This window comes from Crassostrea angulata, chromosome 1 (assembly GCF_025612915.1).
Source record: "Crassostrea angulata isolate pt1a10 chromosome 1, ASM2561291v2, whole genome shotgun sequence".
Lineage (NCBI taxonomy): Eukaryota > Metazoa > Mollusca > Bivalvia > Ostreida > Ostreidae > Magallana > Magallana angulata.
This window is the reverse complement of record NC_069111.1, coordinates 51,432,672-51,458,129: the sequence shown is the minus strand read 5'-3', so window position 1 is coordinate 51,458,129 and position 25,458 is coordinate 51,432,672. Positions and strand designations below refer to the sequence as shown.

Genomic DNA, 25,458 nt, shown 5'->3' with positions numbered 1-25,458 from the left:
CTGACCAAAAAAATATAAATTGTGTCGTCATTTGTGTTGTGACGTAATACTATGAAACAATAATCAATTATGGCTTCATCTCATTAACTTCAGGAAAATTGATCCAAGCGATGTTTATAATTGCTTGTCTAATCCTAATTTAATCAACAGCTAAAGGGAAGTACAAATATTTGATGAGACTATGCAAATATATTAGAAACACTTGAATGTGTCTTTTGCGCTGAAGTTGACAATTTCGACATGAGCGCCAAAGTAATACTTTGTGAATCATTGAATACATTGAATTTTTTTTTTCTACATCACACACTGATCTTCGATATTATTAATTTATTTTGTTAATATATAAATTTTGCGGATTTAATTAGTTGTGAATCATTCACTTACCAGAATCTTTTTAACACAATTAAACACAAAAACAAAGAAACACGTTACGCACTTGTAGTCGAAAAACCATAACTGTATAAAATAATATGGTTAGAGCTGCATGGTCCGAGTTTTTCGCTCTCACGATATCAAATAATTTTCCATACAAACCAATTATCTTAAAATGTTAGAGACTTTCGCCAATGAACATCAGTCGAATCGGCCTCCACTCAAAGTTAGAAATATTCAAAGTAAACAAACCAATTTCTTTATGGGCATACCAAACCTAAATGCATCATGTGAATGTTTAGAAAAGGAACTGTTTAGTTTCGTCCCCCGAATGATTGGGTTTATCAAATTTTGCTCATCATTTTTTTTCATTAAAATATGGGTTAATTGACAGGGAAAACTACTGTAATATCTTTTATCATGCACATACTTAAACACATCGTTTCAAAGCGTTCACAACATTTGACAGAAAACCGGACCAAGAAGCTTTAAATCAGTGTTCATATTTCAAAATCAGACATTACAGTTATCAAAGCAATATTGGCACAGACCTGATTGCAAGAAGAGAAATTTTTACTAGACATAATTATACAATATTTCTATATACAGTCGCTACATATGAAAACACATACATGTATTCGATGTCAGAACTTTATCTAAACTTGTGAAAATGTTCTTTTAATTAATACGTTTTAGGCAAAATATGCACTTAATTTGATAAAACGTAAATAAAAAGCCAATAGTCTATGTATGACACTCGTAAACGATCTTTTATTTGTAAAATGTGTACCTGACCATTTATTCAGAATGATATTTATCTATTAATTAAATTTTTAAAAGTTGAAACATTTGGTAGCGTACTTCTTGTCTCCCTTTGTAAGATTGCGATTCGTGTGCCCTCCGTTACCTTTATTTGAAGTCTTGTCTAGATTCTAATATTCGGTAATTATCTCTTATTCGCAAAAGATTGAGGGACGAATGGATGGATCGAAAGAGTGTATTGGTTTCACAATCGACCTTAATTATGCAAAACAAAGAAAACAAACTCTAATTAATTCTCTCCGTGTCTGACTGCATATGTTAGTCCGGTAAAACGATACTCTGAAATGAACAGGATAACGGGAACAAATCCATACAAAGATGTGTGTAGAAAGGGAAAATACAACAGGGAACTAACAAGATCAAACAAATAATCAACGACCAATCAAACAAACATCGCTTGATCTACCGATCAATCCATTAGCTATGGAAAGTGATTTAAATATATTAAATGCGTTTTTAGAGAATTGAAAGACACACTATGCCAATGCTAATCATATTCTGTACGATGTTTTTCACATACAATGCTCAATTTTGACTATGACTTTTGTAGTATTTTTTTTTTTCTTTTTGCTATTGTCTCCATGTCGAATGACTTGAGAAAATTCTTATACTTTGTTTCGTAAATATTTTACAAGAAATGTGATTACTTAGTTGGAAAAGCATTAATAAAACAAGATAATCTGAAAGAATCATACAATGAACATGAATATTTCAACAGATTCCCGCCCGGTCTGATATTGCTTTACACAAACATTTCCGCTCAGACTTCATTGAGATTTGAAATTTGTTGCATGAAGATGAAAAATGACACCGAGATTGAAAATTGTATTGTTTTAAGGGCAAATAACCCGTAGTGTGACGATGCGAGTAAAAGTGTGTCAACATGAACGGGTTGTTGGAGAGGACAGCTTCTATCGATTCAACTTTATAACGTGATCCCTTTTTGCGTTCATTGTCTTTAATTGTTCCAGTCTTGGTTTGTTTATGAAAATAACGCTAAAGTAAAAATTATATCTGCTTTTTTTTAATTAGGAAGGTTGACAGAAAAAAACCATAATATACTTGTAAAAATATTACTAGGCAAATCCAATATATTTATATTTTTCATTTTAGAATTTAAACAGTATGGCTCCATCTTCACACATTTACAATTGGCAAAACATAAAAAGTTCGAACATTTCTTATTCCTATTCATCACATTCCAACTTCTGACACATTTTTAATTAACACAATTTTGGTTAATTTTGGTACATTTCATGTTCGAAAGTCTTTAAAAATGTACCAATATATTACATGGTCACTAAAATTAATTGTGAGACATATACGTGAATTGTGAATACCATAGAGTTCCTTCCATTCAATTTTCCCCCAGAACTAAAAATCATAGTTTATATCTGCTTATATTTTCCTATTGACGACATGATTTGAAAAATTAGATGCGATATGGAATTTCTTCACGATAAACGGATAACTTAACGTTGACCGAAAACATTTCTTTCTGGAAGAAACCAAACCTTTAGCGCCGCCGGAAGTGGGATGGCGTGTGGCTCTCCAGATGACTTTTCTTTATTTACGTCGTAATCTAGTCCTGTCCTAAAACCTCTGACAAAGGCTTGCTAACGCGATTAATTGCTAGACATGTGGTAATTGATAATTCTATTCAACAAATTGTGAGTGGTAATGTACCATTAGCTGAAAATGGACAAGAAGGTCTATTGCTTTGACCAGTTGCACGCAAGCGTTTCTGAGTCCGGCTTTTTGTAGCTCTATCCGATAGTTGGCAGAGTTAATAGTCAACACCTTAAGTCAGGTTTAACGATCAAAATCTCCGCATCCTAAGTAACGGGTTATTTCAAATATGATTAATTCCGTTCGGAACAAGAGATTTATTAATTTCTAAAGTTATTTACGAACAACGGCGTAATGCAAACACCGATACTCAAAAGGCAGGGGTGACAAATTTCCTCTACGTTGATGCTTTTGTAACAACAACTTTTTGTTGGGAAAATATCTGATTTGCATTAAATCACTTTCGATTTTTCATTGTCAACTAATTATAAATCCATTAAATCCTCCCCGATTCGCATACACACCGCCTACCATGCACTATATACATCCTATATGAACACGTCCATTCAAAAACCAATCTTATAGTATAGCTTACAAATCAGAGGCGAAAGGCTTTGGAATCCGATACTTTGTAAAAACGCGCCACCACTTCATAAACAAGAAACTCGCGAGATGAATGAAGGGTGCTTTCTTTGAATTTACGGATATAGAAAATTACTTTTATAAGGAGAAAATTCAGTATTAGTCCACGATCTTTTGCTGTTTAACGGCAACACAGCATGATAGAGTGAATAGGATAGGTTCTGTCAACTCCTATCGAAAGAACATTTGTAGTGCTACTTTGGAAATTTAGAACTTCTCTGGACATGAACTTTCGTTTGTGTTTAATTTTCCTTCTGGAACTTTTTATGTTTATTGAGCAACAACATGCCCAAGATTCGGGAGGTAATTATCTTTTTATCTCAGGTTTCAAGTTTAATTGGTACGTATTTCAAAATAGTAGACAAGGAAAATTCAGTTTCAATGTACACATTATTCTAAGACTCCTACACAACTTTTGTAGGGCTTTTTTTTAACTTTTTTAAAAAAGAAATAAGAATGAAAGAAGAATCGCCAATAGCTGTTGTAAGTTCATTCAAACTTATCAATATAAGTTTGTTGACAATCCTTTTTTTAAAAATAATTTGTAATTCTGAATAAGGTATAGAAAAATATTCAAAGCTTACATAATTGGAATTTGTCCTTACTTTTCTTTTAATTTAATTCAAATTTAAATTTATAGCTAATAAAATCCATAAAAAATATGGATTTTGCTGACCATGCACCCAGTCCCCTTTAAATGGGGTGGGGGGTGGGCGCATTTTTGTTTGATGAAGCCGTCTTTACGCCCGAGTGTCGTGTATTTCCAGGAATTCTTGTAGTCTAATTTGAGTTTCCTGCTGGGGACCGATAGAAAAGCAGCATAGGGAAACAGGAGCAGGTGTTGTTTTTTATTCCCATCCTGAAATTCAACGGTATCGTTCTAATACATCAAAACAAGGCTAGGAATCTAATTTTCTCATCGCTGTCTTTCTGTAATTGGGCATGTACTAATTCAATGGTTCCTCATGCGGATTCAGCTTACCAATACATAGACGTGTTTTTAGATATTATTTAAGTAAACTAAAAATATGATGGGAGAAAAAATGGCCCTAGACTATGGAGGCTGAGCTCTCATTTCGTCTTCTGATCCCAACTAAATGTAACTATTACCCATTAATGGCCTTCTGCTCCGAAGATCGGTCGTATAATGTTGTATCTTGTTTGTCTGTTTAAGAGAACTTCGTGAATTTGCTATGCTAGAAACTTTGTAACCGCAGCAAAGTTTGGGATTATATTCAACTGCGAATGCCTTTAGGATATACTCAGATTAAAGTCCCTGTAATCATTTGAATAAATTTCCTTTCGCGGTACCAACATTTTGTTATTATTTACAAAAACGGTCATGAAAATGACCAAGTTTTGTGCTACGGGATATTTGCTTTGAATAAACACATCCTGTTTTACATCTCTCTCTCTCTCTCTCTCTCTCTCTCTCTCTCTCTCTCTCTCTCTCTCTCTCTCTCTCTTAAAAAGAATAACTTTTTCAACAACCTTATTGGGTCCTAAAAATATTGATACTGGTATTCTTTTACAGAATAGATATAACCTAATTAAAATTCTTTGAACCATATTAATCTTGTAAACTTTGATTACGATACGGAATACAGTGAATGAATCTTAAGTTCGTTTATTCTAGTCGATCACCAGGACAATAATGGCTACTGCCGCGAAACAAAGCAATCAAATGATTGGTGGGGGGGGGGGGGGGGGTGATTGAGGATAAACTTCTATGAAGGTGAAAGTATCTGCTAGGAACATGTATCTTTATTATATGGATGTGGAACAATTAGATGCTTCTTAATTGCGCTATATCACTACTTCTGAACTGGTTTGTGTATAAATTGCATACCACGTCGAGTTGTATGACCTTCAGATGAGTTATAATACATAGAAGACGCTGTAACGAAATGATCTTAATACCATTTTTTTTTCCTAATTTTAATTTTAAATTTAAAAGAAAATTTAAGAATGATAAGTTAAATTTGTCATGAATTTTAACTTTGTAGAAGAGCCTATATAAGCATAAGTACAACAATATAATACAATATATAAATATAACAATATATACAATATATATATATATATATATATATATATATATATATATATATATATATATATATATATATATATATATATATATATATATATATCGTCGTGATATTTCAAGAAAGGATAAAGTTTAAAAAAAACAATATAGTGTTGATTAAATTGGTTCTTAAACAATCCCATGAATCCAGTACTTGTTCCATAATTCATTTTGCTACGACATTCTGGAAAAATACATAGCCAACGTGAACGGTGAACGGTCCTGTAGGAAGGTTCGATGATCTTGTTCATTTTTAGACTTTATTAAGGTAGGTCGATAGGTGCGTTACATAGGAAGAAAAGTCAAGAAAAAGTAATCATTTTTCCAAATACTTAAATTACACGCATATTTGGAAGTGTGACGTCATTTCTTGACTATTGTCGATTGAATGGTCACAGAGTTTGTCCTTGATGATTATACTTCAGAAGCAATTTTTAACAACTATTATTTAAAAAATCTAACATTAATTAATGAATTCATTCATGATTAATTAAATAAGCTATGAACAATAGAAACAATTTTAAGGCATTTGTAAAATAGATTTAGAAAATAAATATAGGTATGTGTATATTCATTCGAGAGCAAAGTATGTGTACATTTATACGCAGAAATGTTCAGGAAGAAAAGGACGGAAATAATACATAGTTGAAGTAACGCACTTTTTTATTGTAATAAGAAAATGATCAAACCTTACATAAATCAGAAGTTCATTAAAAGGGACAGCTTTTTGGTAAGCCTTTGATAATAAATGCTGGAGATACTGTCAATAAAGTTGAGTGACAATGAAACACCGGTTCATGGATCTATGATGGTAAGTGTAGAACTGTACATGGACAATTATCCAAACTCCATTAATAGTCATAATAAAAAATTAACCATCTGTATTGTTTGTGAATCAGACTAGTATTTCGTGTTTCTTTTTCTTGTTTAAGTTTAATAATTTGATTAATATATTTGTCTATTATCAACATTTTTTTTGACAAATTTCACAGCTAGTGGAAATGAGTCGGAGTAAATCTATCAGAACAACAATTTTGCTGGTCGTTGGCCTTTGATTAAGAAGTCCATTTCGCCCAAAGATAACCGCAAATCTGCCAATTACTAAAATTTGTATGCTGAAATATTCGCGCTCGAAACAATTAATTAGACGGTCCCAACGAGTACTAAAGAATATTCTAATTTTGACCTTATCATAGAAAAAATTTGGGTAAACTTTTCTAATTCGAATCGGGTTCGTCCTCAAACAAAGCCTCTGTTAGAATCCTGTAGATGCACTTATGCATTGTTATGCGGAACTTTAATCTATGCCGAGAAAATCTATTGCCTAATCCCACACAAATTCTATGACAACAATTGAAGTTCACCCCCGTTGATTAATCAGAAATCATACAGTTCTTGCAAACATTTCACGTTTGTTTGACATTCTTTGATGAACAACGTATATTGATAGCGAAGACCGTCAAGTTATAGGACAGTTGTAGGTTGTAATATCCCGCCGTGGAATGGAAATAATGAATTCGGATACTCTCTCGTATTCATTGAAAGAATCAACCAAACTTTAGCATGGATACGCCCGCAATCTTAGCAAATTATATTTGACTTCTATTGCGTGTAGTCTTACAATGCACCGAAGTGATTCCAGTTTGTGATCGAATGGATCAATTTAAAATTGAAATTTCTGTCCATAAATGACAAAGGATTAGGTGCATTTGCAACTTTTTCCACCCAGAGGGCCACTATGATTTTTTTAAATCTTTGATAATTATTGTTATTCTTGCGTTCCTTTGTTTCCTGCCTGCTTGATCAAAGAATGCTTAGTGGTTTGAACTATGTATAGGCCGTCCAATGTTTGAATACGTTAAACAGTGCTGCATAATATGGCAAAGTCTGCTGGTCTTTGTCTTTGCAACAGTCATGTGTTTGATAACCATGAATTGGTTCAAGGAGCGCTAGTCGTAGTTTTTGCTGAGAGCATTCTCCGATTTCACGGTCAATAATGTTTTGTAAATATATTTTAAATACAATTATGTTTAATTAGATACTGTTTAGCGTCATTTTGTTTCTAATACAACATCTGTACAGTTGTGTAACCTAACCTTAACATAGGAAATGCAATTAAGCGTCGATATTTTCCTTACATTTAAATCTAAATGTTTAAAAAAAATGAAATGTTCTGCCTTTTTGTGCATTTCCTGCACATGGCTTTTGAAATAAAAAATTAACCATTGCAGAATAGGTTTCGAAATGTTTTTTCAACTGAAAAGTGCTCTAAAAATTTGATGATACTTTTCGATTCTGTGTAACAAAGGACAGGAAACAGCGTACTGCACGAGCTCTGTTCATTGTGACAAGATTGAAATCAATTAAACGTTTATCTATCGGCCAGCCTTCATCAAAATTCGCCATCAGTGAATTAAACCTTGGTTCTAGATTCGCCTATCACAATCTAAGTTAACATCAGATTGTGAAGATTATATTGACACCTTTCCTCAAAGTTAATTCAAAGTAAAAACGATCGAAAGAGTACACCGCCATTATCACTTTAGGATGTTAGCATTTACTTCGTATGAATCACTGCATTCTAGCAATTTATTTATGTCTCCTTTGAAATGTCTTTGCCTGTATAAATGAAAGGGGAGCAAATGCAGTGAAACCCCGCTTGAGTCGACATCTGTTTACTCGGATCTACTCGTTATTCTGACTGCAGTCTGAGTTTTAAAATTCAATGTTTTATAACTTTTAACATAAGAATATTCCCACACCTGGTCCCGTAGCCATACAACTTAGACGAGCTCACTTATTGGTTCGATATAACCATTCCTATTGTAGAAATAAAACTGATACCAAAACTGAGCTTTCTCCGTTTTATGGCCTCGGGTCTGGTCCTCTCTCCAACACACGTGGGTGTAGACAGAAATCCACGTTCTCATTTTTATTTGGATTTTTATATTTTAATGGTAACGGGATGATGAAGACTTATTGTTCTCATCATGAAGGCATCATAAACGTTTTTTTGTTTTTACAGAATATTTCCTCAGCTACAATAGCGAAGAGCTACCAAGTCCGATCCTCAAGAAGGCGGTATGTTCATTTTAAAATGCGTCCACTTTTTAATGTGTACAGATAACTTAAAAAGTGGATTTTTTTTATACATAAATTACCAATTATCATGAATATGAATTTGTTTTTAACTTTTCTTTCTCTTTTTCCAGATCAATAATTTGGTGGTAAGTCTTTAAAATGCAATCAGACAAAAATTAATATCATTTTTTTTACTCCAGTAACAAAGCCATGTTGATATTTGTGTCTGAAAATTTCTCGAAATATCGTGACCATGCAACTTCCCTTTCTTTGAACAAATTAATAATGTCAGCAGGCATTCCCAGCCCCATGTGAAGATCGAATTTAAATAAACATGAACTTCAAATTTAACGACCACATTTTATAAAAGAGTGATTAAACTACATGTAAAATTTGACAGTGTGCTGTTGTTAAGTTCAACATGAAAACTAGAGACTTTTTATCATCGCAGTCCACAGTTCAATAAATGACTTTACGTTCACAAGATATGCACCGAGGACACTTAAGAGGGCAGGATCGTTGTGTCCATTTTTAGACTTTATCACTCTCCTTGAAAAGAAGAGCTCTATATAAGATGTGAAAAAATTTTCAAATTTGTTGACAATCCACCATCCTTAATGCTAATAAAAACCACTTCCTGTTTCCCTGGGAACGATGATATCAGTCTGCATGTAATCCTCAGACTGGATTTTATTTTATTCAGTGATGAAGTGCCACACGTATAAATTTGTTACGTATCGTATAAAAGCGTGCTTCTTTCTATTCAGACATTTTATGATCGCAAACTGATTCATTGCATGGATGCCTTCCAGTACAATAGGAACCATATTCGAACAATATCTTTTCAGCAGTTGCTTTCCGTTTTATCCGGATTAAAATGATGTGTCTTCATCAATCCTATTCCCTTTGCTCCTTTCAAGGTATTCCGTGGAATTTCGATGCATAATTTCTAAACGTGGCCTTTTGTGACAATGATCAATGATTAAATTAACCTTTCGTCAATGGACACAAGGCAAAATCAATATAATATTTGTAAATAAATTAATCCGCATGATTTACTACATGTTTATTGTTTGTCAAATACGAGACAAGCGAACGCAGTTCAAAGAAGTGGACTTAGCTCTTAAAATTATTACTTTTAATAACTCTCGTATTTTGGCAATAGCGAGGGGGCAAAGGACCATTTATAAGATGAAATGTGTCAAGTGTGGTCCGAGCAGGAGATTTATGCAAAGCAGGCACACGATCGCCTACATTTAATCAAGTTTGGTATTGACAATGGCAGGAATTTGGTCTTTTATTGCTGAAACACGTTAGTTCTCCGGACTTGTCAATTGAGGATTTAAATCCGAACCACTTACATTTTGTCTCTTCATTACATTCCCTTTTTTCAAGCGCGAAAATCAATGCTCTCTTTACGATCTTTTTTATTTCTAATGCTTGCGCTGTTGAAGTACAAAATCCTAATGCTCAATGTATCAAACCATTTGCACGTCATGTATTAATACAGAAGAATTTCCATTTGCCACGCTAAATTAGCAAATCTAAGGGTCAATTTACCGATGAAATGTTCATTAGCTCATCGTATCCACCAAGACTCAACGCTACAGAATACAGATTTACCCAAACCAGAATGTTTTCCGATAAGGGATACCTGTAACGCTTGTGGGGGTTTTTTATGAATAAGGTTATTGTTTATAGCGGTCACCTAAATATCCTCTCGATAATATTTACATTCACAACGTTTTCCTTTAGTAAGTAATAATAATCATTCTGTGTTTTTAATTGCCTGCTTGCTAAGGGAATTCGGGTAAGTTTCTATTATAAGCACTTTCTTATAATCAAACGTTTGTCATATCCATACATTTTCACGTGAAATATTGGTATTGTTATTGTACATTTATATTCTGCTGATTCAACAACATCTTTTATATATTTTGCATTGTTTTTTCAGATGGTAAGTGTGCATCGGTTGATAAATTTCTGTTGTTGTAAAGGGGTATGTTGTAAAGGGGGTATATCTACACTTCCTTGTTGTAATGGGCGTATATTTACACTTCCTTGTTGTAATGGGCGTATATTTACACTTCCTTGTTGTAATGGGCGTATATTTACACTTCCTTGTTGTAATGGGCGTAAATTTAGTACTGTTATAAAAAGTATATAATAATAATTTATCTATTCACTTTTTTTTTGTTGTAAAAAAACTAAATAATAACGCAAATGTTTAGTGTTGTGTTTAAAAGTAAATAAAACGGTATATGTTGTTGAAAAGTGTATGTATACACATGTTGGTATAATAGTAAGTATATTTACCCTGTTTCTGTTGTAATAAGTATCTACCTTCACAAGTTTACTGTTGTGGGAAATTGTAAACTTTGCACAAATATTTATTGTAAAAAGTGCACATTTTCTTACATATTCTACTTATTTTATGGGTTGCATGTTTGCATACAAATATAACTTTTAAACCGATTTTTATACTGATTTTATTCATGAATGAGGCGTTATTTTTACCATTTGTCATTTATCATATAGTAAAGTTGATGAGACAAAAACGCTAATGTATCAATCAATTAGCATGAACGAGTTTTGATTTAAACAGGTCAACAATCAGTCATCATGTGACAGCCAATCAAAATTCTCCCTTCAAATTGTGTCATCACAAGGGGCTTACTTTCTGTAATTAAATAATCCTTCGTAATCTGACCAACAATTTGAGGTCCATGTTAATCGACATCAAACAATGTTTTAAAAACCTAAGCCTTAACAAATCTATACATTTTAAGACTAAACCACGGACGTGGCATTATCAGGAATTTACAATGTAGTTGATGAACCGGTCACTTTAAAGGGGCGTGGTCACGATTTTGGTCAAAAATTATTTTTTCGATTTTAATGTTTACAATGCTTCAGTTAGGCATTTTTAATAGGCGACCAAAATTTGAATGTCATTTGTTGAGTTATAAGCGAGTTTCAGAGCTTACAATTCCTCGCTATGTAAACAAAGCTTTTGTTTACATTTTTAATGTTGAAGTAAAAATTCCAGTTTTAGACATAAAAGGAACGTGTTAATCGTTAGGAACTGTTTATTTATGCTTGAAAAAAATAAGAATATAGACAAATCATCTTGAAAAAGATTTTTTACTGGTATATTGAACCTATGTACATGTAAACAAAAACAGGGCATGAGCCTTGTTTACATGACGAAGAATTGTGAGCCCTGTATCTTGCTTAAAACTCATCGATGGGCACCCAAATTCCATTTGATAATTTGAAATGCATTCATAAAGCATTGTAAATAATAAAAACAGAAAAATATAAGTTGACCAAAATCGTGACCATACCCCTTTAAATTTGTTACCTCTTACAAAAGTCACCTCAAATGGCTCTTTACCATCTTGTTAACTATGCACCAAAAAGGAAATTACTCTTTGCATGGTTGATTAAGCAAGTGACTTATTTCATGTATTATGATATATTAATTTTCTATACGCATAAATATATAAATCTAACCACTAGCTTTTTACTATATACGTGCGAGATTATTTGGTAGCATATTTTGGTCATGCTGATTTGGCTTAAACCTGTATCTGGACTTTTGTTTAGATTACACAAACCTTTCTTTCATAACCAGAATGACGCTATTTTACCTGGAGACATATGGATTTTTTATCTGAAATTTCTCAAAATATCAAAATGCACTCAAAATTTATGCCCTGATCGAAAACAAGTTTCTGAAAATATTTGTGTAAAAAGAATGAAAACAATTTAGATATCATATGGCGCTTCACCGAGAGTCAACAGTCGCAACGCAGAATACGACACTATTTTTTAAAGCGTTGTCTTCTTCAAAACAATTTTTATTTGCATTCCGAGCCCGCGGAAATTTGTCCTTTCTGTTTTATTGTTATGTATGAGAGTTATGACAAAATATGATATCTTGTGCGTGAACGTTAATGAATCCTGGTTTAAGACGAATGTGGAAAATTTCCATTTTATTTTCCTTGCAGATTCTCTCCAGCTTCAAGCAAAAAAAAAAAGGGAAAATGAATAGAAAGTTCTTGGTTCGTTCGTTTACGCATTGATCGAGCGATAAATTGACATGAGTGCCACCTTTTGTGGTCTTAAAAAAAGTATTGTTAACCTTCAATCCGCAAGATTTTTTATGCTATAATAAAGACGGAAATGACTTGAAATCTGGAACAAGAATTGTCGTTAATACATTTATTTGCACATATTTGCCAACGGAAAGGTTACGAAAAAAGGCTTCTACTTAATTTTAGTTTTTTTAAAACAACAATTGAAACCTAGGTTTCCAACACCTTTTAAAATGTCCTGACAATTAAATTATTTGATAAATTATAAATTTAATTTAAAAATGACTCTAAACGTTAATTACTCTATCTGGATCTATGGGATTGGGTATTAACGATGCCTCCTTGCAGAAAGATAGCAAACTTTACTAATAAAAAGGCATAATAGAAAACAAATCATGATAAATAGATTATATCAGCAACATATCAATAAAACATCTGGCCAATACGCCCATCATTCTTGCTCTTAACAGCATGCAGATGATGTTAAGGTGTTGTTTTGAAAAGTTTTGATGATTTTTTTTTCATTTTGCCATTTTCGAGCTAGACTCTACGTATGCAATATAATTTCTATTTTTAAATGAACTCTCTGAAATTATACAGAACGTTTACACAGTGATGATATGACATTTATATATGTCTTGTTTTCTTTCTTTTTATTACACCAATGCTCCATCAGATGTGCAGGGTATGTATTTCAGTGACATTTAACCACCGTTGTTTTCTGCTGTTAAAAGTTATTGTTATATTGTAAAGTTTAATGAATTTAACGTGCTGAATTTCTTATCTTGTAGATCCATCCGAAGGTAAGCTTTTCTATATAACTATAGTATAGCTGCTGTTTTCATTTCGCAGTTTTAAAGGATACCATTGGCGGATTTTAGATTGGGAGAACAAACAGATACAATGAAATTTTCTACGATCAAATAAAATTTGTTATGATGAACTTACAGTTTCATGTGTGCAAAATTTGAATAGAAGCATTAAAGCATATATTTAACTATTATATACATTGTACCAAACTTATATACTAGTACATCACCACTCTATCAGTGACTTTGTACATTTTTGAATTCTACAAACCTCATTTTTACTCCGAAATTACGTAAGATGAAGTTTTATTAAATGTATAAATAGAGTTGATCTGTTCAGGGTGAATAAAGCAAGATCACTAAAGGAACTACAATAGCATGTACTAGTATCATAATATAAAAACCAACTGATTAATAAAACAATGCATAAGCTGGTATTGCATTTCACTGCAAATGCATGTTACTCATATATTAAGTAAGAAACATGTTGGTATTTTGATGAGAAAACAAGACATCTAATACACTGGTAAAAAAAAAGATCACGAAACAATAATGAAATTGTTTTAAAAGACTTGAAGGTGCGATATCTAATTTGATTATTCAAAAAAAATTGTGTTTATAAATATTTCTTTATCAACTATTTCGGTTTTTAGTTTCTTTTTATAAAAAATCGTTAAATACGTGATGAACAATGTGTTTCAATAAGAAGTTTTTGATGGATTTAATCACTCCTAGAATTACATTGAGCATGATTTGTGGACAATCAGTCTTTAATTTTTTCTTTCTTTTGTTCACAGAACTGTCCAGGAGCAGTAAGTATTAATGTTATTATCGGAATACCAAAAACAAAATCCATTTTTACCAGTTCCTTCAGCACCAATTCCATGTCTAAATTCTTTTTTTATATGACAGAATCCTCCATACATGTATTTCTCTTTTGTGTTCTTTCTTTAATATCTCAAAACATTAATCTCTATATTCTTCAGAGACTTTATATAAAACATGGATTTTACTAAAACCTGGACATTAGTTAGAATTAGCTGTATCAATGATGTCGATATTTCGACATTTGGCCTCATAAATAGTTGCCTCTGTTTTGTTTCAGTACAGAAAAAGGAACTCGGAAATTCCGGACAGTCGGCAGGTAAGCAAGCGCTCATGAATGAACACAACATTCACCGTGAAGAAGATTTGCTATGCAAGGTCTTTAACTGCAAAATGAATAAATTTACAACAAAATCTCTAAAGACGAATCCTTGTATATATTTTATCAACCTAAGATTTTTCATAGACTGTTGAGTAATGTTATAGACTTAATGTAAAAGAATACAGATATACAGATATAGACAATAGACATTATATGTTTATAGACTATAGATACAGATATGAAAAATTTAATAAAGTGAAACATTGACAGAGACTAAAGATTGAAATATAGATTTAGACAATTGATACCATACCTGTTTTACACTAGCAGTTTTATATACATACATGTGCAATATATGTGTAGACAAATAAGTTAAATATAGACCAAAGACAATGGATATAGACTACAGATTTTAGATGTAGACATATGGACTATGGACCATATACTCAAGATGTAGACATGAACTATGGATATAAATCACATACTTAAGATGAACGCATGGACTGTGGATAGGGACCACATTGTTTAGATGTAGACACAGACTATAGAATAGACCACGTAGTTTATATGTAGACACGGACTATAGAATAGACCACATACTTTATTTGTGGGCACGGACTATAGAATAGACCACGTACTTTATATGTAGACACGGACTATAGAATAGACCACATACTTTATATGAAGACAATATGTACATATAAAGTATGTAGAGTATAGAATAGACCACATACTTTATATGTGGACACGGACGTGAGAATAGACCACATACTCTATATGTGGACACGACTATAGAATAGACCACGTACTTTATATGTAGACACGTACTTTATATGAAGACACGGACTATAGAATAGACCACATACTTTATATGTAGACAATATGTACATATAAAGTATGTAGAGTATAGAATAGACCACATACTTTATATGTGGACACGGACGTGAGAATAGACCACATACTCTATATGTGGACACGACTATAGAATAGACCACGTACTTTATATGTAGACACGGACTATAGAATAGACCACATACTTTATATGTGGACACGGACTATAGAATAGACCACATACTTTATATGTAGACACGGACGTTAGAATAGACCACGTACTTTATATGTGGACACGGACTATAGAATAGACCACATACTTTATATGTAGACACGACTATAGAATAGACCACATACTATATATGTGGACACGGACTATAGAATAGACCACATACTTTATATGTAGACACGGACTATAGAATAGACCACATACTATATATGTGGACACGGACTATAGAATAGACCACATACTATATATGTGGACACGGACTATAGAATAGACCACATACTTTATATGTAGACACGGACGTTAGAATAGACCACGTACTTTATATGGAGACACGGACTATAGAATAGACCACATACTTTATATGTAGACACGGACTATAGAATAGACCACATACTTTATATGTAGACAGGGAATATAGAATAGACCACATACTTTATATGTAGACACGACTATAGAATAGACCACATACTTTATATGTAGACACGGACTATAGAATAGACCACATACTTTATGGATACAGACCACAGACATTTACCTTAATTGGCATGGACAATAGAATAGACCACATACTTAAGATGTAGACATAGACAATATGTACATATAAAGTATGTAGAGTATTGAATAGACCACATACTTTATATGTGGACACGGACGTGAGAATAGACCACATACTCTATATGTGGACACGACTATAGAATAGACCACGTACCTTATATGTAGACACATACTTTATATGTAGACACGGACTATAGACTAGACCACATACTTTATATGTAGACAATATGTACATATAAAGTATGTAGAGTATAGAATAGACCACATACTTTATATGTGGACACGGACGTGAGAATAGACCACATACTCTATATGTGGACACGACTATAGAATAGACCACGTACTTTATATGTAGACACGGACTATAGAATAGACCACATACTTTATATGTGGACACGGACTATAGAATAGACCACATACTTTATATGTAGACACAGACTATAGAATAGACCACATACTTTATATGTAGACACGGACTATAGAATAGACCACATACTTTATATGTGGGCACGGAATATAGAATAGACCACATACTTTATATGTAGACACAGACTATAGAATAGACCACGTACTTTATATGTAGACACGGACTATAGTATAGACCACATTCTTTATATGTAGACACGGACTATAGAATAGACCACGTACTTTATATGGAGACACGGACTATAGAATAGACCACATACTTTATATGTGGGCACGGAATATAGAATAGACCACATACCTTATATGTAGACACGGACTATAGAATAGACCACGTACTTTATATGTAGACACGGACTATAGTATAGACCACATTCTTTATATGTAGACACGGACTATAGAATAGACCACGTACTTTATATGGAGACACGGACTATAGAATAGACCACATACTTTATATGTAGACACGGACTATAGAATAGACCACATACTTTATATGTAGACAGGGAATATAGAATAGACCACATACTTTATATGTAGACACGACTATAGAATAGACCACATACTATATATGTGGACACGGACTATAGAATAGACCACATACTTTATATGTGGACACGGACTATAGAATAGACCACATACTTTATATGGAGACACGGACTATAGAATAGACCACATACTTTATATGGAGACACGGACTATAGAATAGACCACATACTTTATATGTAGACACGGACTATAGAATAGACCACGTACTTTATATGGAGACACGGACTATAGAATAGACCACGTACTTTATATGGAGACACGGACTATAGAATAGACCACATACTTTATATGTAGACACGGACTATAGAATAGACCACATACTTTATATGTAGACAGGGACTATAGAATAGACCACATACTTTATATGTAGACACGGACTATAGAATAGACCACATACTTTAAGGATACAGACCACAGACATTTACCTTCATTGGCATGGACAATAGAATAGACCACATACTTAAGATGTAGACATAGACAATATGTACATATAAAGTATGTAGAGTATTGAATAGACCACATACTTTATATGTGGACACGGACGTGAGAATAGACCACATACTCTATATGTGGACACGACTATAGAATAGACCACGTACTTTATATGTAGACACGTACTTTATATGTAGACACGGACTATAGACTAGACCACATACTTTATATGTAGACAATATGTACATATAAAGTATGTAGAGTATAGAATAGACCACATACTTTATATGTGGACACGGACGTGAGAAAAGACCACATACTCTATATGTGGACACGACTATAGAATAGACCACGTACTTTATATGTAGACACGGACTATAGAATAGACCACATACTTTATATGTGGACACGGACTATAGAATAGACCACGTACTTTATATGTAGACACGGACTATAGAATAGACCACATACTTTATATGTAGACACGGACTATAGAATAGACCACATACTTTATATGTAGACACGGACTATAGAATAGACCACATACTTTATATGTAGACACGGACTATAGAATAGACCACATACTTTATATGTGGGCACGGACTATAGAATAGACCACATACTTTATATGTAGACACGACTATAGAATAGACCACATACTTTATATGTAGACACGGACTATAGAATAGACCACATACTATATATGTGGACACGGACTATAGAATAGACCACGTACTTTATATGTAGACACGGACTATAGAATAGACCACATACTTGATATGTAGACACGGACTATAGAATAGACCACATACTTTATATGTGGGCACGGACTATAGAATAGACCACATACTTTATATGTAGACACGGACTATAGAATAGACCACATACCTTATATGTGGGCACGGACTATAGAATAGACCTCATACTTTATATGTAGACACGGACTATAGAATAGACCACATACTTTATATGTAAACACAGCCTATAGAATAGACTACATATTCAAAATGTAGGCATGAAATATGGATACAGACCACAGACATTTACCTTAATTGGCATGGACAATAGAATAGACCACATACTTAAGATTTAGACATAGACAATGGATATAGACCACACATATATTTTAGATGTAGATATACAGTACATTTTTCTAAGATGATTTTCATTCCAGGAACAAATTCCGGATTCCCTGTCGAACCGGGACTCTGACGGCCCTGTGTGGCCCCTTTCCGGAATTCTGACCGCCATTCATCGATTACGTCATCATCACAGATTCAATTATGACGATGACAGCATCTAGCGACGACCTGTACTTCAATATTTTTGGTTAAGTTCGGAAGATATTATCATTTCAAAAACACATTGATTTTGTTTTCAAGAGTCTAAAGTAAACCTAAAGATGATGTGAACGGTTATGGAAAAGAATGTTGATGTTTAACTTATCTAAAAATACCTGGTTAAATAGTATTCTTCTTTATAATTCATGTGACATATATCACACATTATTTAATATTAAGACCATTTCTTTCCTGTCCCATGAAGCTTTTTAATTAAATTTTATTATTTCATTTCAGATTACGTTTTTTCCTTGGTATTATACGACATAAGAGACAGACTATATTTTACAGCAATCGTATTTTTGTAGCCAGCGACAACTGTTATTATGAACTGATAAATCGTATATATTGTTTCCCTGACAAGAATATAAAGCATATCAATGACCTATAAAAACACTGCAAATCCAAAAATAAATAAACATTTCTTCCCCACATCGCATGATAATCGTTATTTTGAAATCAAAATTAGTTCTAATAAACCTTTGTAACAAAACGTCATTGTTTGATTTTTTTTTCTGGTACAAATTATGTAATACAAAAGTGGAATCCCGCCAGGGACGGTGTAGGAGTAAGTAAATAATCGCCATTGTGGTTTTATTAGCGGCCTCATCATTCTGGAGTCCACACAAACTCTAATTGTAGATGAAAGTTTTCGCATATGTCATTCCTCCCCAAACAGCGAAACGATAGGCTTGATACCGCCTCAGAAACGTGATCAACTACCAAAATATCCCACGAAACGAGAGCATTTATTTAATGAGATTGCCTTTTCATTCTTTGAAACTAATATTAGAGAAATATCAAAGTGTTTAATCGAATCAAGAAATGCCGTGAATATTTTCAAATGTATTTCGAGTTGTACGCTGTTTTGCAATTGCAGATGAAAAAAAAAACATTTATCGGACACTGTGAACTCGTTACATATTTCTCGTACAGCCCTGGTGTTTTTATCAGAGAATATTGACAGACTTGAAATGTTTCATTTTCTGAAGGCTAATACATATTCTGCATTAATATCGAGGACTAAAACTATTTTTTTTTATTACATGAACTCTTACTTTTTTATCTTAATCAATTAAGTAATTATTGTAATTCATTGCCAATTCTATTGCCAAGTAAATTAGTTTCTTTTCCCATTCAAAAGTTTCGTTTTGATATAAGTCGTTCTTTTTCCTTCTTCTTGAATAAAACCGGAGTCAGTTTACATGTAGTTCTAGACCCACTAGTAAGCATGTTTCAAACATGCATATCTAGATATCTAGATAAACTATATATATATATATATATATATATATATATATATATATATATATATATATATATATTTTAAAATTATAAAAAAAACCTTTTTAAACAATTAAGCTTTTTAGTTTTACAATTTCCCCTCACAAACAGTCTGACTTGAACGTTGATGAAGTGCAATATAGACTGATAAGTTTATTTTAATTTAAGAAGTACTTTATTCAAGTATATAGATACATGGAAATGAATTGAACAGCAGGCATAATGCCTATTTATGTTCTAAAGACTAACAAGTTCAATTTTACGTGGACATGATTGTTGCTTACATATAAACTTTTCTAATATAAACTGTGTTGTGTTGATACACATGTTATGTCCGACTCTTCAAAGGAAAAATAAAAAACAAGCATTATTAAGTTCAAAGCTTTGTTTCTTGTAGTGACATCATCTAAGTTAAAATATAAGTTGATTAGATTTATTAAAGATATATTACTATATAATATCTTAACTCTCACTCTAAACGGTTTAATCTTCAACATCCCCACCTCTTGTTATTAACGATCAAATTCCCCACCCCAATATGAAATACCTCCTTACACACCTAAGTCGTGTTTGTAAAGTATCAAAGTCGGAAAATAAGTTATCCTTCTTTGCTGAAACAAGGAAGTTTAATGCATAAAATATTTGGCTGTCAAAAGTTAATTCTGTGTTAAACGTCACCGGCGCGCGAAGGTTTAGGAAAAATTTGTTTTGGAAAGAAAATCAATTTTATCTTTTCCAGTTTAATTTTACTTTTTACTTGAATTCCGCAATCTGTAGAAACTTGAAATGTTAAAGCACATTTTGGATTACATGTATTATGGTAGCATACATGCAAGAGAAATTTTATCTTGCATGTTGACATACTTTTTTACATGTTTAAAAAATTCATATTTCATACAGTGGGCGGAAATACGCCACCATACAGTAATCATCGGATACCCAATGGAGTTGTCTCTAGAGTGACAGGAAAGAACTTTAAAGGGTCACGATTTGGTCGAAAATTATTTTTCCGATTTTAATGTTTACAATGCTTCAGTTAGGCATTTTTAAGAGGCAACCATAATTTGAGTGTCATTCGTTGAGTTATAAACGAGTTACAGAGCTTGAAATTCCTTGCTTTTTAAACAACGCGTTTGTTTAGATTTTGAATGTTGAAGTGAAAAGATTAGGAACTGTTTATTCATGCTTAAAATGAATAAAAAGATGTACAAATCAGCTTGAAAAAGTTTTTTTTACTGGTATATTGAACCTATGTAAACAAATACAGGGCACGAGCCTTGTTTACACGGCAAAGAATTGTGAGCCTGTATCTTGCTTATAACTCCACAAATGCCTCTTAAATTTCATTTGATCATTAGAAATGCATTCCTTAAGCATTGTAAATAATAAAAACAGAAAATTAGAATTTGACCAAAATCGTGATTATGCCCCTTTAAAGAGGTAGCTTACGTGTAACTTGAATTCACACTTTATCTATATTTGTGCAAAAAAAAAAAACAAGATAATTTTCAAAATTGTTTGTTTGAATTTTATCGCCCTCCCTCGTAGTTTTGGTATTTTAAAAGCGATGTAAATACATGTAGTAGAATCAACTATAGGCGGTCTAAATTCAATGTATTAATTACAAATTTTGCCGGGGAAAGACCACTAAAATACAACAGATCGACACAATGCGGTTGTATATTATGCTCTCTTATCTTATGTAAATCCAAGTGTCTAAATACAGTCACTAAAGTGGTATTTGTTGAAAAGGAATGTTTACTTTCAAGTTTATGAAACTCTGGGGAATTTTAGTTGAATGCACCTTTATACATGTAAATTGAAAAGTCATCAACCTAGAATTCTTTTTAATTATGACATAGATTAAACTTTTTTTCTTAGCATGATATAATTATGATTTCAAATACCAATTTTTTTTTCTAATTTAGTGTTATATCATTAATAATCGACGAAAACGAATGCAAGGCATTAGAAATATTACTATCATCTGGGTTGAAAGAGTGTCTCCACAATTTGTAAACAGACTGATTAATAGAATCTGGTAAAAACTTGATCTACCTGAAATATTTTCAGAATTTCCTTTAATTGAGTTTTCGAATTAATCAAAATTTAAAATTAAAGAGTTATATTGCAAACATCTTCGCTAGCCAAGGGCTTCTGATCCCCATCGCTCCCCGTGCTTGGCTAGCGAAGATGTATTGCAAAAGGTCATCAACTTATATGTTAGTGTATGCATAAATCGTTAGCTGATTGGCGGGATTGGGGTCATGGACATTATAAAAAAATATTAGAAATTCCAACAGAAATGGTTTAAGGTACTCATAAAAAGTAATGGTGAATGAAATCACTTACCGCTTGCAATGCACTATTACTTAAATAGTCTAGATGAATGGAAAAGGTGGTGATCAAAGTCCGTGCAGCAAAACCTTACTATTAATAAACAAAGCATTTAACTAACCCTCAGTGTTCCGAATACTCTGGTTATAACAATGTACAAACATACTGAGTTGTAATCCGAACCAACCAGGACAAAAAACTGTACAGCGGTGACTATTCGAAACACAGTTGTAATCATAACCAATTGGAACTGACACAGCAGTAATCAGAACCAATTGGAACTGACACAGCAGTAATCAGTAATCAGAACCAATCGGAACTTACACAGCAGTAATCAGAACCAATCGGAACTTACACAGCAGTAATCAGAACCAATCATAACTGACACAGCAGTAATCAAAACCAATCGGAACTTACACAGCAGTAATCAGAACCAATCGGAACTTACACAGCAGTAATCATAATCAGTCGGAACTTACACAGCAGTAATTAGAACCAATCAGAACTCACACAGCAGAAATCAGAACCTATCAGAACTGACACAGCAGTAATCAATAATCAGAACCAATCGGAACTGACACATCAGTAATCAGAACCAATCGGAACTTACACAGCAGTAATCAGAACCAATCGGAACTTACACAGCAGTAATCAGAACCAATCGGAACTTATACAGCAGTAAACTAATCAGACTTAAATCAGGAATCATTACCAATCAGAACAAACACAGCAGGGATCAGATCCAACCAGATCAAACACAGTATTAATCAGAACCAAACAAACAAACACAGTGGTATATAATCATAACCAATCAGAACTGTCACAGAACTAACACAGTGGTAATCATAACCAATCGGAATAAACACAGCAGTTGTCATAGCTGTCAGAACTTAGCAGTAAATTAAATCAGAATCAATCAGAACTAGTATAGTTGTAATCAGAACTAACAAGGACTAACAAATTATTAATCAAAACTAAACATAACTAACACAACAATACAGTTGTAATCAGAACTAATCAGAACTAATGAGTAGTAATAAGAACTAATCAGAACAAACACAGTTGTAAATATAACCTGACACAGCAGTAATCAGAACCAATCAAAACTAATGCAGAATTAATATAAACCAATCAGAACTGACACAGCAGTAATCAGAACCAATCAAAACTAATGCAGAATTAATATAAACCAATCAGGACTGACACAGCAGTAATCAGAACCAATCAAACTAATGCAGAATTAATAAAAACCAACCAGAACTGACACAGCAGTAATCAGAACCAATCGGAACTGACACAGCAGTAATCAGAACCAATCAAAACTAATGCAGAATTAATAAAACCAATAAGAACTGACACAGCAGTAATCAGAACCAATCAAAACAAATGCAGAATTAATATAAACCAATCAGAACTGACACAGCAGTAATCAGAACCAATCAAAACAAATGCAGAATTAATTAAAAACCAACCAGAACTGACACAGCAGTAATCAGAACCAATCGGAACTTACACAGCAGTAATCAGAACCAATCAAAACTAATGCAGAATTAACAAAACCAATAAGAACTGACACAGCAGTAATCAGAACCAATCAAAACAAATGCAGAATTAATATAAACCAATCAGAACTGACACAGCAGTAATCAGAACCAATCAAAACTAATGCAGAATTATTATAAACCAATCAGAACTGACACAGCAGTAATCAGAACCAATCAAAACTAATGCAGAATTAATATAAACCAATCAGAACTGACACAGCAGTAATCAGAACCAATCAAAACTAATGCAGAATTAATATAAACCAATCAGGACTGACACAGCAGTAATCAGAACCAATCAAACTAATGCAGAATTAATAAAAACCAACCAGAACTGACACAGCAGTAATCAGAACCAATCGGAACTTACACAGCAGTAATCAGAACCAATCAAAACTAATGCAGAATTAATAAAACCAATAAGAACTGACACAGCAGTAATCAGAACCAATCAAACTAATGCAGAATTAATAAAACCAATAAGAACTGACACAGCAGTAATCAGAACCAATCAAAACAAATGCAGAATTAATATAAACCAATCAGAACTGACACAGCAGTAATCAGAACCAATCAAAACTAATGCAGAATTAATAAAACCAATAAGAACTGACACAGCAGTAATCAGAACCAATCAAAACAAATGCAGAATTAATATAAACCAATCAGAACTGACACAGCAGTAATCAGAACCAATCAAAACTAATGCAGAATTAATAAAACCAATAAGAACTGACACAGCAGTAATCAGAACCAATCAAACTAATGCAGAATTAATAAAAACCAACCAGAACTGACACAGCAGTAATCAGAACATATCGGAACTGACACAGCAGTAATCAGAACCAATCAAACTAATGCAGAATTAATAAAAACCAACCAGAACTGACACAGCAGTAATCAGAACCAATCAAAACTAATTCAGAATTAATATAAACCAACCAGAACTGACACAGCAGTAATCAGAACCAATCAAACTAATGCAGAATTAATAAAAACCAACCAGAACTGACACAGCAGTAATCAGAACCAATCGGAACTGACACAGCAGTAATCAGAACCAATCAAACTAATGCAGAAATAATAAAAACCAACCAGAACTGACACAGCAGTAATCAGAACCAATCAAAACTAATTCAGAATTAATATAAACCAATCAGAACTGACACAGCAGTAATCAGAACCAATCAAAAATGTATCGCTTCTTCAAGTTTCGGGTTTTTATCATAATAATTTTGATAATTGTTATCCATAGAGAAAATCCTACAGTGAAACTAGTCGGAGAAGCAATGAACAAAACTTT

The 25,458-nt window shown here is 32.8% G+C and overlaps 1 protein-coding gene across 1 annotated transcript; it reads left to right on the top strand.

Annotated features, from left to right (window-relative positions):
- Positions 1–3,319: 3,319 nt before the first annotated feature.
- On the top strand, positions 3,320–19,422 carry LOC128192898 (uncharacterized). Its single transcript, XM_052865951.1, has 9 exons — positions 3,320–3,708; positions 8,520–8,575; positions 8,707–8,721; positions 10,530–10,532; positions 13,467–13,478; positions 14,282–14,296; positions 14,590–14,628; positions 18,825–18,979; positions 19,228–19,422. Exons 1-8 carry the CDS (start codon positions 3,630–3,632, stop codon positions 18,951–18,953), a joined length of 348 nt encoding a protein of 115 aa, XP_052721911.1. The 5' UTR covers positions 3,320–3,629; the 3' UTR covers positions 18,954–18,979; positions 19,228–19,422.
- The last annotated feature ends 6,036 nt before the right edge of the window (positions 19,423–25,458 follow it).